The 15,684-nt window shown below is 48.4% G+C and overlaps 1 protein-coding gene across 1 annotated transcript in view; it reads left to right on the forward strand.

The window, feature by feature from the left end:
- Shank2 (SH3 and multiple ankyrin repeat domains 2) overlaps nucleotides 1-15,684 on the forward strand; it is a 420,233-nt gene that overhangs the window by 94,281 nt on the left and 310,268 nt on the right. Inside the window, exons 9-10 of the mRNA XM_051193484.1 lie at nucleotides 3,324-3,440; nucleotides 10,824-10,901. Coding sequence (XP_051049441.1) covers nucleotides 3,324-3,440; nucleotides 10,824-10,901 — 195 coding nt within the window. The remainder of the gene's footprint in view (nucleotides 1-3,323; nucleotides 3,441-10,823; nucleotides 10,902-15,684) is intronic.

Here is a 15,684-nt window from a genome sequence, read left to right on the forward strand (position 1 = left end):
TCTCAATCCTTCCCAAACACTTCCACCCACTGGGGACCAAGCATTAAGACATACAAGCCTATTGGGCTGGGGGGGGGATTCTTATTAAAATCACCATGTTGCCTCAAAATAAAATAATATAAAGACACATATGGGCCCTCTTCCCGAAACTCTGAATCATCCATGTCATTTGTGACCCTACACCATGGACACATACAAATAGTTGTTCTGCTCTTTTATTTGGGGACAGTGACAAGAAAAAGAAGTCTGTACATGTTCAGTACAAATGAATTTTTTTTTTATCTGTGGCTGATGGTTCAGAGGTTCAGAGAGCGAGCTGTCCCTACTTCCATCTTTATTTCTCTATATGTCAAGAACAGTGCATTTATCCAGGCATGATGCATTCATCCAGGCATGATGCATTCATCCAGGCATGATGGATTACATCTCTAATCCCAGCACTTGGAAGGCAAAGTCAAGAGAGTCATCACAAGTTTAAGACCAGCCTGGTCTACACATAATGAATTCCAGGACAGCTAGAGTGAGACTCTGGTGCCAATCAGTCAAAAGAGAATTGTGGGTTTATGCTAATACCCTGTACCAGGGTCTGGGGAGATGGCTCAAGAGGTAAGAACACTGGCTGCTCTTCCAGAGGACCTGGGTTCAAATCCCAGTATGTACATGGTGGTTCACAACTGTCTATAACTCCAGTCCTAGGAGATCAGGTACCCTCTGCTGGCCTTCTGAGGTACTGATCCATGTGGTGCACAGACATGAAAACACTCATATTTAAAAAGTTGATTAAATAATAAATCCCTCTACCAAGCCAGTAGCACAAGGCTCTGAATTTTTTCTGGGTTGTATTTTAGCTTCTCTCTTCAGCACTGTTTTTCACTTGTGCACCTGTTTGCTAAGCTCTGGCTGCAGATGGCCTGCTGAGCCATCCAGTGTGAATTCCTGGGCCCTCCCTAACCACACTCCTGAATCTCCACCTTAGCAACCAGGAATGACAAAGGGAAGAGGCTAGCAAAGGTGACTGTTTAGTGAAGTGCCTGGCAGAATGATCATCCTGTGGTTATGGGTATCTGTTCTATGTGTTTCCCTTGCACTTTCTGATTTTTTGTTTGTTTGTTTCTAAACAGTAAGCATGCAAATGGAAGAAACACACAAAAGGGGTCCTTGGGGACCCTCCCCAGGCTGCCCATACTCATTGCCTCTGTTTCTTCTTTTAGTGTCCACCATATTTTGATCCTTGGTTTAAAAAATGGTGACAGGATTCTGAGGATACAACTCAAACCTTCTGAATTCAAATTACCTGGGGGAGAGGGTAATGAGTCTGGATTAATTGCTCAGTGAGCCTGTAGTAACCAAGTCCTCTTTACTGACTAGAGAGCAATTAAATTAAGCTGCTACAAAATGCTGTCTCTGCAAAGCCTTTGAGGAGAGCTGATTAGCCAAATTGTATCTTCAGTTTAAGGAGCAAAACTCTCAGCTCAAACTGGTTGAAGCAAGCAGGGGGACAAACGGGGACCTATTTTAATGTCTCTGAAAAATCCTAGGGGTAGGGTAAGGGTAGTATAGCACAGAGGTGTCCCAGTAGGGTCCTGTGGATTACTCCTCAGGCCTCCTTGGCTCCTTGTCCCTCTCTCAAGTTCTTTCAGCTGTTCTCCCTGCTCCAGCAGCAGTAAGTAAGGTCTAGCTCCAGCAGCAGCAGTTAAGTGCTAGCTCCAGCAGCTGTAAGTGCTAGTTCCAGCAGCTGTAAGTAAGTGCTAGCTCCAGCAGCTGTGAAGAATGTTTCTTTTCCAGAAGTCCTGACAGTTGTTCTGGCCTCGGAGCTCTTTTCATCTACTTCCGCTACAAAGTTCCTCCCTGAGCCTTAACTTGCAATGATAGAGATGCCAGCTGCATAGCCATGGCCTGTCCTGCAAGATCAGGTGCACCTGGGCCATCTGAACCAGCAAGAGCTGGGCAGGCAATCTCAGAGACAAAGCAGGTGCTTGAGTGAAGCGGGGACACCAGGCAGGCAGGCAGGCAGGCAGGCAGGCAGGCAGGCAGGCAGGCAGGCAGGCAAGCAGGCAGGCAGGCAGGCAGAGCAGCAGTATCTCCTTTAGGATCCATCTAGTCAATAGTGAGAGTGTCTCAGGGGACTTGGCACTATAAATGGATATTTTTCCAGTGGTTTAGCAACCACAGTCTACTTCTCCCTATCTTTGTAGAGTGGCTCTTGTTCTCATTGACACTGCTAAGGTAAAGTGTACTCTGTACACTGATCAGAGACATAGTCTGTTGATGCAGGTCCAGTGTCATTATCCACAATGGCTTTGTCCTTGGTGTGACAGACCTTTTTCTCTCTGTGAGGTCACTGTCTGGCAGAGGTGTCCAGTCACCTGTGCAGAGACCTCCCTGCCCCTTTGAACTGGGATGGGGTGCTGTATCTATTTTTGGGGCCCAGTGTCATGTGCTCTTTGATGTCCTTGTCCTTGTTCTCCGTGACTCATTCAAATCTGTTAGAGGGACACTAGTCCCACTTAATGGCAAGGACATCCATAAGCTTGAAGGTGAGGGTCAAGCTAATGGAAGGCCTGGGACCTAGTCCAAGTATGTTTGGCCTCATAGCTACCTGAGCTGTTATCACTATGTCAACCCCTAGAAGGACTTGGAAGGGATGGTTCACATGGTGGGACTGCCCTACCTATGGAAGGTTTGATTGCATTTATTAAATACAGCATGAAGCTGTGCTTGCATATGTAAAGACAAGTGCAGGCCTCCTTGCACACAACACAGGAATAGGGCTCTGAGCATCTCCATGGCCGTGCACAGTAGCTTCCTTCCTGAGTACATGGACTATTTACACAGAGCTGAACATCCTGACCTCTATTTCCCACAGCTCAGCCCCCACATCACAAAAAGACCTATTTGTCTTTTGGATAACGTGTCTCTCTGGATCTGTGTGGAAGGAACCCTGAGGCTTCTTCCAGACCCCTCGCCCAAGAGTAGAGCATAGGTTCCCAACTGGTCAGGGATTTCCTTAGCTGGGAGTCTGAAACCTTCCTTGGTGTACAGGGGTGTGATGTCTGTAGGCCTCAGTCTACAAGGCTGGGTGGAGTAAGGTTGGCCAGGCACCCTGCCATGCTTTTAAATGGGTTGAAGGGTACTGGGCACAGGCTTGTGGCCTGGGCAGCCTTAGGTACCAAGTCTCACTCAACATCTGTGTCTCAGCCCTAGACAGCAGGGGGCACTGGGTTCTCATGCAATCTCCATGTCTCAGGCCCAGCTCACAGAGGACACTGGGGTATTTGTCTCAAGCAGGGGCCACCGAGGTCTCATTCATTCTCTTGTCTCAGGCCTGCAGGTATGGCCATGTCCAGCATCTGGAACATCTGCTCTTCTATGGCGCGGACATGAGTGCACAGAACGCCTCGGGGAACACAGCCCTGCATATCTGTGCTCTCTACAATCAGGTCAGTGACATGCAGATCCCTCATCCTAACCCTGGGGTGTACTGAGCAAGGGATGGAGGGGCTAGCCTGGGTGTCTCTGTTACCCTTATCTGTTGCCTTAGTGGGAACCAGAGAAGCTGTGAGCAGTCCCAGGTCACATTCCAGATCTACAGTCAGCCCTTCCTGTGCAGTGCCTATGACCCAGGCTGCTTGTCTGGAAGACATGGGAGAAGCTGGGACCACCCGTTCCCTTGACTGAGTGCCAGCTTTGCTTGGTCCAGGAGCTTGGCACCTGGGGAACCCCCTCCTCTCTCATTTTCACTTGTAGTTAAATAAATGTGCATAGCAAATGTCACTCTCAAACATTGTAGGCCACCAATTCTTTGACATTCAGTGTATTCATGGTGCTGTACAGCCATTCCCACTACCAAGCTCCAGAGTTTCTTATCTTCCCAGACTGAATCTCTGTCCCTGGGAACCACTGACTCCTGACCCCTCCCAAGGCCCCAGTACCCCATTCTGCTCTCTGCTGGATTTGAGGACTCTAGGGACGTTCGAAGACTAGGATCCTGCAGAAGCTGGCTTTCCACACCCAGCTCCTTCTACTCAGCATCATGTTCTCATGGTCCAACTGTGGTAATGAGTGACAGGGGCTCTTCCTTCCACACCACTGAGGGATGGGCACCTTTGCTCACCTCCTCTCCCATAGGTGGACACATTCTGCCTTTGGCTGTTGTGGTTTGTGCTATGAACCCAGGTTGGCAGACTCAGGTTCTAGCCTCAGCTTTCTTCTGGCCTCCTTGGGGACAAACTCATAAGTAGAACTCAAGATAAACAGCACACTGATGTACTGCACCCCCTCCCCAGCTCTTGTGTCAGACCCTGGTGGTGTGTTCTAGAAGCCCCAGAGGCTGGGGGGGGGGGGACATGGTCCCTGCTCTCTGAGAGAGAGAGAGACTCCTTAGTGGCTGGGACTTGGATCCTGGACCATGAGTATCCTGAGCTAGATGTGGAGGAAAAGTGAGACTCACTTTTCCCATGGGAGGGCTGAGGGTAGTGCTGCTGAAAGCTGCAGGGTCAGCTTCAGTGAGCATAGAGGGCGCTCAAGGTCAGATTGACATAGGACAACCCCACTGAAGACCCTACTTTCTTCTATCTCTTCTCTAACTTCACAAAACTTCAAGCCTGGGCTGGGGCTGGTGACCCGCAGACATGACCCAGGCAGTCCAGCAGAGGGACTGGGGAAAGACTCCCCACCTCTTGGAGCCTCAGTGGTGAGGCTCTGTTGAATAATGCTGGGGTCTAGCCTCAGTGAACACTGACATCTCTTCCAATCCTATCCCACTGCTGACGGTACTTCTGGATGACAACTCAAGCCTAAGCCCACACCCAAGTTTGTTCCCAGCTCTAATGGCTGATCCCAAGTCCAGTCTATTGCTAACACTAACTTTCCTGGATCCTTCACCCTTGAAAACTACAAACCCTTTAAGAACACAATTACATGGTTCACACCCAGCCAAACCTTCTTTCTTCTTTTGACACTGTAGACTTCATGGATGCCTTGCTCTGCAAACCACTGTCATGATTAGGTCGATGGCATTGGTGTTTCATCTGGAGTATCTTGCAGTGGTCCTGGCTTGCATGCAGGGTGTATTCCCAGTGACAGTGGCCCCCACGTTCACTGTGGAGCTCAGCTAGGGGAACCCTTGTTAAGTGTGGGAATACTCCACTGCCTTAGAAAACACAGCATGAGGCTTGGCTGGGTCTAGGAAAACATCTGCACCAACATCTGCTTTGTAATGATTTCTTGCGATGGGAAAACATGGCTTAATTTCACTCAGTATGTTTCAAGCATATTTTAATCACAAAAAACCAGGCAATCACAGCTTTTGTCACATAAAGTAATTGTGGGTATGATGGTCTCCAAAAGGGAGGCTACAGGATTATATTAGGCAGACTGTGTTCTAAGCTATATAGGAGATTGATCCTGCTGGGGTTCACTCTGCATACCCCAGAGCTGTCTCCATTCCTAGGAAGGTCCCCAGATGGCCAGGGATGCCATGTTAGTTCACAGGATCTGAAGTTACTTGCCACACAGTCCTGACACCAAACCAGCTAGGATGTCAGAAAGTATACCAGAATCTTCCCTCCACTGGACGGTAGGGGTGTTTCAGTCTCTGCCCTCAACCCTTCCCTAGCCTGTTGCTCTTTGTGTCTGAATTGTGTGAGTGAAGCTCCAAGAGACTCACAGTCTTGCATAGCTTCCCTGAGCTCATGGAACTGTCCCAGGAGTGAAGGATAACCTAGCCTTTGGCACTGAACACAAGTAATCTTCAGTCTGTCCCCTCTGTATCATCACCTTGCTGGCACCTGTGCCCATGGCTCCTGTCTACATACGGGTGAGCTATAAAGATGCACAGACTTGGTTGTTGATGACAGAGACCACACCAGCAACATTCTATAGGAAGTGGGGTCAGATTGTGATGCTGAGGATATGCCCCAGGGAACAACAGAATTCAGAAGGGCAAGGTTCTGGCCAAGGAAAGAAGCAGCTTTGGGGACATAGAGTAGTGACAAGGAGGCCTGGCACACTGGACTCTGTTGAGTGTAAACTGGTACCTGGTTGTGCAGTTGGGCAGCCCCATATTTCTCTTGGGCCCAGGACTTCTAAGAGACTGAAGTAGAAACCAAAAATCTGTGATACCTGGTGTAGAGGGAGGACTCAGCAACTCAAGGTTGTTGTGGTGATATTGGAGGTAGTGATGGTGGTGGCAGTGATGGCTGAAGATGATGTTCATGGAGGTGATGCTGGTGTTGTTGTTACTGTTGATAATGAGATGATGGTGGTGATGGTGATTATAGTGATGAAGATGCTGTTATGGTGAAGAGAGTGAAAATGATGATGAGGATGGTGGTGATGATAGTGATGATTGTGGTGATACTTATAGTGAGATGGTGATAGTAAAGTTGATTATGATGGTGGTGGTGGTAGTGATGATGATGGCAAAATTAATAATGGCAATGGTGAGTATGATAGTGTTGTGATGATACTTATGGTGAAGGTGGTGATGATAATGGTGATAGTAAAGTTGATGATGATGGTGATGGTGATGACAATGGTAAAGTTAGTGATGACAATGGTGATGATGATAGGGACAGAGGGATGATGGTGGTAGTAATGATGGTGATATTAAACTTGGTGATGAAGATGGTGGTGGTGATGCTACTAATGATAATGATTGTTCTTAATGAGCTACTTCTTAGATCTGGAAGCCTCAGGTGTGTAGAATGATATGCATGCTTTGTCAATTTCATCAGGACTCTGCTAATAAAACACACTGTGATCAGAATATTCTCTTTCCTCTCATGCAATCAACTAATTAGGGCTTTGATTGTAAGCAGCAAATTGATTCTAATCTTTGGGCTCTCTTGTCTCACGCTGGCTTCCCAAGAATTCCAGAGGGAGAAAGCAACACCCTGGATAATGAATGATCAGAGAAAACTTAAATATCAAAGGTTACTAGAGCAGCCTAGTTTGTCTAGAAGATAAACACACACATGAACACACACACACACGAACACATGCACTTACATACAAACATGCACTCTGCTCTTGGTAGTATGCCTTTTGTATGTGTGTGAAGAGGAGCGTTTTCAATGTGTATCTCTGTGCCTTGCTGGTTTCTCATGGTACATGTGTCTGTCCATTCCATGGCTACTTCCCTGGGTCCATCTGAGGGCCATCATCCCCATAGGTATCATGGCTGTGAGTCTCTCAGAATGGACTGCTGTCTGGTGATGTAATGAAGCACTTTGGAATGGGTTTATTTGGCTTCCAGGACATAGTTCATTGAGGTAAAGCAACTTAAAGCAGAAGCTATGGAGGAATGTGGATTGCTGGCTCACTCAGGATCTTGCTTAGACATCATTCTTACAGACCAGGACCACCTACCTAGGGAATGGTATTGCCTATAGTGGGCTGATCCCTCCTGTACTAACTTGCAATCAAGACATTCATCTACAGACATTCCTACAGATCAATCTGATCTGGAAAGTCAACTGAGACTCCCTTCTCAGCTGATTCCATGCTGTGTCAGATTTACAAGTAAATCTAAGTCTGAGATGAGAGCCTTATGGATATCATTGACTGCTGTTTCCTTCATACTGGTCAGCAGATCCAGGTTAGGATGTGGTAAAGCTCAGCTTCCATTCCATTCCCTGCAGCCTTTGGGGGCTGGATGGAGCTTAGGGGGTACAAGTTAAGCATGTGAAGTAGGTGGTCTTTAACTAGCCTGGTCCCTTTTTGGGCATACACTACTGAAGGTTGCAGACTCACCTTGGTGATGCTTCTATCTTAACCCTTCATGTGCCAGCCTTTTCCTGAGCGAGTGTGTCTTTGATCTGTGGCTTATGTTCAAGGACAATGTAACCTGGAAATGAGATCCTGCCTTATGTCTGAACAATGAATGACCCATGTCTATGACATTCTTGTGATGGTGCCTCATGTAGCTGTGCTAGGATAGGAAGTCCTGGGTTGGCTTTGGTGGCAGTGATGGCCGTCCTGAACAAACATAGACTGCAACTCTGGTTTTCTCCTTCTCTATAGTACGTCAGGGCTAATAGAAACATATCACTGCTAAGCTCCCTAGTGGCACTTGCCCCAGCTCATGCAAGCTGTTTTGATGGTCATATGCCTCCCTGACATGGTCCATCAGATCTCATCTATTCCTTCCAGACAGTCCCTATCCATGTGGCATTTCCAACTCCACTTCCCAATGGCACCTCTTGGCGTCCATGCCTCATACTTCCGGTACACAGATTCTATCCTTCAGGGACATGGGCTTTGCCTACCCACAGACTTTGGTGCCTTCTAGAATGTAGGCAACTCTTTGTCAGTATCTCACAGTGATGAGCTCTGCTTACTTGGTGTCTCCACCTGGTGGCCTCTTAGGAGACTCAGTCCCTATGGTCCTGCAACTGATGTCCTTTTCTCCGGAGCTTGAGGCTGAGCTCCAAATGGCTCCCATCCTGCTTGTCCAGGTCTGTCCCATATTGATCCATCCTCACCTGTTCCCTCACCCATCCCTGCTAAGGGCTCTGATATCCTTCCCAGGACCATGGTATTATTCACTGTCACTGTAAATTGGGTCCTACTGCAAATTCTGAGACCTGCCCCAAAATGTCGTCCCATGATTCCCTCACACCTTACTGCTTCTGTGGTGTCTTTTCATTGGTCTGTCTGTGGGGATCCTGCCATCTGTGACCACAGCTTCTCTTGTCACACCAGGGCTCAGCCTATTGACTGTTGCCTGTGTCATCTCCATCAGACATGTCTTCCTTTAAAGTCCACACAAGGACCTTCAGAACAGCCCGGTTTGGCTGCTTCTCATCCCCCACTCCCATCCCTGCCTGTTCCAAGCTCACAGGAACCATGACCCTTTGCTTTGATTCTGCATCCCCAGAATCTGGTGAGGCCATTGGCCTGTCCACCTCCCACATGCATGGATGACCATGATTTCTCAGTCTGTCCCTTTACCTGCAAAGTGGACAGGATAGTGGGTCCCCACGGCTTATGGAGCCCTAGGCACAGGACCCATGGCTAAGTGCAGGGTGGCCTCAGAAAGACTCCCCTTAGGGAAACTACAAATTTTTAAGTGTCTCTGAAAATTTGCACAAAGAGAAAAACTGGCGGTGAAATGGTCCTTAGAAGATGAACATAAATTGCTTATGTATTCATACTTCATTGATTTTTTTTAAAGGTTGGAAACCTGCCAGATAAGACTCAAACCATCCAAGAGGGTGCAGGAGAATGATTAAGCTATGCATCAATGCCTTAGGGCTGCCTTCCTCACCCTCCTGAAGCTCCAGCTTGCCTAGTTTTATCACCTAACCCTTCATTTTCGTTCTTCCTATCCAGTTCAAACAAAGGCATTCCCAAACGCATCTACTTCCTTCTTGTGATGTGGACACATGTCACCCCAGTGCTGTGCCAGGCGAGTGAGGTGGAACAGTGAGGTGTAGAACACATGCTTGCACAGGCATGTGCACACATGCACATGTGCAGAAACACTCACACACACTCACACACGTACTCATACACACACATATACACACATGTGTTGAAGTATAACTGTCAGTAAGCCACAGAAACCCCTGGCTCTTTAGTTTGAAGTAGCTGATTGACTGGAATTGTTAACTAAGAATTTAGGGTAGCCCTGCTAGGGTTGTCCGATGATATCAGAGAAATCAGGGTCCCCTCTTGGGGTTCTTAGTTTCATTAATAAAAGAATGTAACAACCCACTCAAATGGAAGCCTTTATTAGAGTTTAGAAGAAAGTCCCCAGGGCAGGAGAGCTGTGAATCTCCACCGCTGCCTGAGGGAGCATGGAGAGAAGGGAAAATCCATGTATGGAGGTCAGACATGAAGGACAAGCAGCTGCATGATGGGGAACAAGCTTGAGAAAGAGAAAGAAAGCCCAGTGTACCAAAAGAAAGCATACTCAGGCTCTGGCCAGCATCCAGAGGAAAGAGACAGACAGGAAGAAAAGGAGAAAGCTGTGCCTTTTGAGGCCCAAATGTGAAAGGAGAGCAGACTCAACACAATCACATGGAGGATCTTAGGGACTCTGCTAGGTAGAGAGAATTCTGGGAAGGGAAAGTATAGTATCTCATTAAAGAGATAATTATTCCTTCCATCTCTTTAACATGGCTTAAAGTGAACCCTCATTCTTAGGGGTTACCTGCCATTCCGAGGGGTGGTCCCTTAGCCAGACTCTTAACCTGCCCAACTGGAATGTTGGATCTCTACTCAAGCCAGAGCTGCTGTGGCAGAATGAATTCTGTCTTTGCAGCCTGGCCATCATTGAAAGGATGGGTGGACCTTCTGGGGTTAGTTCATATAGGTGTTGGAAACAGCCCCTTTGTAGATAAGTAGAAATGTTTTCTGGGTTTCTTCCCGGGTGCTGCCTAGGTGGGCATGGATGACAGGGCCAGGGGAGTTTATTCCTAGCCTTTTGTAGGAATGCCTGTGAGAATTTAGGCAAAGGACTGAAGGAGACAGAGAGGGGTTGCCCAAGAGCTGCAGGTGTTTGTAAGCAGCTTCATGGGTTCTGGGAACCAGTCTTCAGTCTTCTGCAAGAGCAACACCCACTCTTAACCTCTGAGCCATCTTTCCAGTCCCAGCACCTGACGTTTTTACATGGGTTCTGGGGCTCAAACTCAGGTCCTCATGCTTACATGGTAATCCCTTTACCAACACCTCCACCCCCACTACCACTCCACACCCTTTTAACTTTGCAGGCATAGGCCCCAGTCTTCCTGTGAGCCTGAACTTGGCAACCTTACATCTCTGGATAAAGTCCATGCCACCAGCTCACAAGTGGATTTCTACTTTTCCATTTGCAGGACAGCTGTGCCAGAGTGCTGCTGTTTCGGGGTGGAAACAAGGAATTGAAAAACTACAACAGCCAGACTCCATTTCAGGTAAACAGAGCTCCCAATTCCACTGTGGCAGGCTACAGCTCTGGGGCATGGGAAGCTGCGTAGGGCCAATGACTGTGGCCCCAGACCTGGGGACTGGGGGTGGGAGGCTACACTGCATTGTTGCTGCATAACACTCTGGGTGGTTCCATTTGCCTGCCATGAAGCCTGCTTCCTTTAGACCAAAAAGTGGGAATAATGCAGAGACTCATCTCTGTAGAAGGTTCTAGAAAGGCAATGAAGTAAGGCCACTTTCAATTATGCAACTGTTGAAAAGTGCTGACTAGCTCAGAGAGTGGGAAGTTGATGGGCAGGGGCTTTTCGCTTTCTCCCCCTCTACCATCCTGGCGTGGAGAGAGAACAACCTCCACTCGGCCTTGCCTGGCACATGACCTTCTGGGAACACACAGCTGAGTTCATAATTGTTAATAAATCAGGGAAAATTGGTAGAACACAAAAGTTAGCACCTTAACCATTTAAAAAGATTTGACTAAGCCAATTTGGTGGCATTAAGGGCATTTAGAATGTTGCTTAGCTATGTCTCCCATTTGGCTAAGAACTCTGCCATCACCCCCAAAAGAGGTCCTGTTACCATTGAAGTGCCATTTCCAGCCCCTTCTCCACCCCGTAGACAGCCACTCATCCACTTCCTGCCTCAACAGAACCTTCTCTTCTGGACAGTTCATGCAAAAGGAACACATAGGGTATGGCTGTGTGGGCTTGACTTTTTCAGTTGAGGGTGGCATTTGATGTTCAGCTGGACAAGCCACATCTCGTAACACATCCCGCTGTAGAGTGGTAGGTTTCGCATGAAGCTTCAGGCCAGGCTCCTATGTTAAGCGATCAGGAAGAGAGAGAAGAAAGGTTTTTCTTGTCATATGGGATCAGAGGGTAAAGCCCTTTGCTGGTGACCAGGAACCCTGTAACCTTTGTACTCGTTGTGTTTTAAAGCAACTGCTCAGCCTAGGGACTGGCCAGTGATGACAATCACTAGGCACTGGGGTGCTATCATGGTTCTGTGGTTTGCTTGAAAATGAATAAAGTCTTCCAGGCTATTCTAGGCCCCCTTTCTCCAGGGGTTTAGAATGTCTTTCCTTGTGGAAGGTTCAGGGGTACCACATGCCACTGGTATCATGTATATTTGTTTTAAGATTGAGGTCACTTTGTTTTCTCTAGGGACTTTCCTCTTTGTGAGGTCATAAGCAGGGTCCCAAGACACCCCACTGCAGTGTTCCTGGCTATATCCTACATGGTATGAGCTGGCCTTAGCAAAGTCCACAAGGGACTGAACCTGGACACACATGTGCCCATGCACAGCTGTTCTTGGAGAGTTTCTGTGTAAATCTAGCCAGGACTCCGTTTAGCCTGTTCCTACTAGGAGCTATGGCCCAGTGCCTTTCTTCCTGTCATCTTATTGGTAGCATGGCATAGTTGACTATATATCACTGGTTAGTGCAATCGGTGCAGCCTCCAGTCCTGAAGGGGAAAGCTGAAAACCCCAGCCCTGATCTGCTGTTGGCCCTGCATTAGCCTCAGCCTAGGATACTGAACTAAGCTGTTCCTCTCTCATTCTCATATTTATGCTTATGCCTAGAGAAGGGTGTTAAGAGCTCTGCTCTAAGAATGGAGGTAAAGGCCAGATATGTGACTAAAATACTTGTGTGTGTATGTGTGTGTGTGTGTGTGTGTGTGTGTATGAATATTCATTTGCTGGTTCATGTATGCATGGGTGCTCGTGATTATGTGTGTCATTCCTCAGTACATACCGTTTACCCTATATTTTGAGACCAGGTCTATGACTTGATCTTGAATCTGTAAGTTAGGCTGGGCTGGCAGGCCACAGAACCCCAGGGGCCTACCTGCTGTGCACCCATCAATGCCACTACACCCTCACTTTTTACAAAGTGAGATATGGATATCAAACTCGGGTCCTCACGTGGTAGCCATCATCTCTCAAGTCCTGAAATATGTATCTCTTGTCCATCACAGCAGCCCGGGGTCTAGAGTCAGGCAAGAGTGTGGCAGTCTGAAGTCTGTTGGCCCTGCTGGCTGGCAGCCTGCTATTCCCGCCAAGGGCATGTAGCTGGGGAAGCCACTCATTTCTATGTCTCTGCTCTCCAAAATTCTGCAAGTCTTATTTGGGATTCAGGCTCTGTGTTCCCATAGAAACAGGGGAGTTGAAGTTGTATTTCTAGAAGAGGGACAGGAGCCCAAACTACCCAAAATGTGACTGGCAGACGATACATATTTATGATGAAAAGTAATCGGAGTTGAATCTGCTATCTCAGCCAGGCCAATTCGTACTACACCTTGAGAGACAGTGATGCTGCTTACAGGTGGTGGGGGAGATGAGGCCAGCCAGGCTGCACCCTGCTCCCACTAAGAGTACATGAGGCAGACAGGTAGCCAGCGAGTAAACAGACATGTACTGTATGCCAGATCTGCTAAACAGCAAGGAAAGCAAAGCACGATGGGACAGCAGAGTGAAATGGAGGCTGGTACCCCAGATAGCCTTCGTGACACCAGAGCAGAGTCCAGGAGAAAGGGAGGAGAGAAGGGAGGGATCTTTTGGGTCTCTGACAAAAGGAAGGTTGGAGCTGGTGGCTTGTGCAAAGGCCCTGGGGTTAGCATGTGTCTGGTTTTGGTGCAGCAAGGCCAGCCAGCTAGGGAGGGTGCAAAGGCCTGCACCTGTGGTTGGAAATGAGCAGGGCCATAGGCTTTGCCAGGGTTTTGGATCTAATTCTATGTGCATGTCCAGCATAGCAGAAGAAGGATGGAAATCAACCATTCATTGTGAGAGTCAGCCACCATGCCACTGTTGGCAGTGTGGATGAGATCTTAAACTGTGAATGAGTTGTCTGAGCTCTGTGACACATCATAGAGCCCACTGTCAATGTATGGGATACAGGACAATGGAAATGGAATTTTAAGAAGTGAGAAATTGGACCTGAGTCCTATTACCTTGTATCCTGAGTGCTGGGTAGATCTGGGTGTCATTCACAAAGTCCGTTCCTGCGCTGCTTAGTAGTGATGGGCAACTTGATAGAATCTAGACTCACAAAGAAGACAAGCCCCTGGGCATGGCTGAAGAGATGTCTAGACTGGGTTAATTGGGGAGGGGAGATCCAACCTGAATGTGGGGGACACCATCCCATGGTCTGGGGTTCCAGACTGATTGAAAAGGAGAAAGTGAGTTGAGTACCTGTGTTCATCTCTCTCCACTTCCTGACTACATACACAATGTATCCAGACACACCACATTCCTGCTCCTGCTGCCATGCCTTCCCCACCATGATGCACTGCGCCTCCAAAATGTAAGCCAGAATAAAGTCTCCCTTCCCTTCATTTGTCACAAAGTTGCTACATTTGTACTCTCTCCGATGACCCCCTCCCAGCTCACTCACTTCCCTCTCACCCTCACTCCAGCCACTCAAGCCTCTGTCCTTTTCTCAAGCGCACCCATGCCTCAGAACCCGGGTGTGAGCTGGCACCTTTGTAGATAGAACCTCCTGCAAATGTCCCACCCCAGCAGCAGCACCTGAACAAGTTCCATGTTGAGAGGTACCCCACACCACACACACAGTTTCCTCTTTGCATGTAAGCACTTCACACTGAAAACGGGGATGGATAGCTGACGATGGTCCACCAGTAAAGGGAGCGCAGCCCAAGTGAAAGGAAGATTGGACAACAGAAGTAAAGATGCTGGGTGGGAGCAGGGACAACTTGGGGCCTGGAAAGGACCTTCCAAATCGTCCTGACCTGGCATCCTCGGTGTGGCAGGAATGGCTTGGCCTGCATGAGAAGTGGTGTTCAAGGCTACCCAGAGGAATGCTAGCAAAGAGGCAGCAGCTGCCAGAGGGAAGCCAAGGTCAGGACAAAGAGGACTGAGGAGTAACCACATTCAGGATCCGAGCATGGATTTCCAGAGGAAGAAGAAACACACAGCGGCCTCTCGGGACAGTACCTGAGAGAAAGGAAGGGCACAAGGACCACATCTGGAAGGGCCTTAGGGCACAGTATAATATTCTATTCCCAGAGCTCTGGGAATAGAAGTAAAGATGGAATCCTAAAGATTTGCAGGGAAACTTCTGTTTCAGAGGACGGCCAGGGGCCAGGCACTTTGGAGGCAGCTGGGAAAACTCATTGCCAAGAGCGGTGGTCCTTCATCACAGTCCTGCAGGTGTGGGGGTGTCCAGTCACATGATTAGCACACATTCTCACAAGGCCTGCCCCTGAGGCTGCTGCAGGCCAATGCCCCCAGTGAGGGACTAGCTTGTCACACAGGGAAACCCTGAGCCACTCAGGAGAGGTGAGGAAGGGGGAGGTGAGCTGTCGGGGAGGATACCCAGGCAGAAGGAGCTTGTCTATGGGTTTGTACTGAAGGAGCTTGTACTCTGCAGTCCACATCTGTCAGAACTCAACAGTAACTGGAGGCAAGCAGGCAGATGTTAAAATATGCCCATTGCTCCCTGGAGGGATGTCTACTCAGTCTACTTTCAGGGGACCATATGCCTGGCTGTGGCAGATGCAGGTAACACGGTAGCATGGACACTGCATGGTGGTTAACCAGAGCCTGACACACTTGTTCAGGATTGTGACAAATGAGCAGAGTCCATGTCTTTCTAAGTCATGTTTAACCAGAAGGGATCAAGGAGGACCACCAGCCACTTTTTCTGTACACTTGGGCAAGAGCCATGTGTGAAACTTGGCCGGCACGGGTGTGGTGTGTGGGCCAGGAATGGGGTGACTTACAACCAGTGTGAAGGATTTCCTTTAGCCAGCTACC

Source organism: Phodopus roborovskii, unplaced genomic scaffold, assembly GCF_943737965.1.
Source record: "Phodopus roborovskii unplaced genomic scaffold, PHOROB, whole genome shotgun sequence".
Taxonomy (NCBI): Eukaryota; Metazoa; Chordata; class Mammalia; order Rodentia; family Cricetidae; genus Phodopus; species Phodopus roborovskii.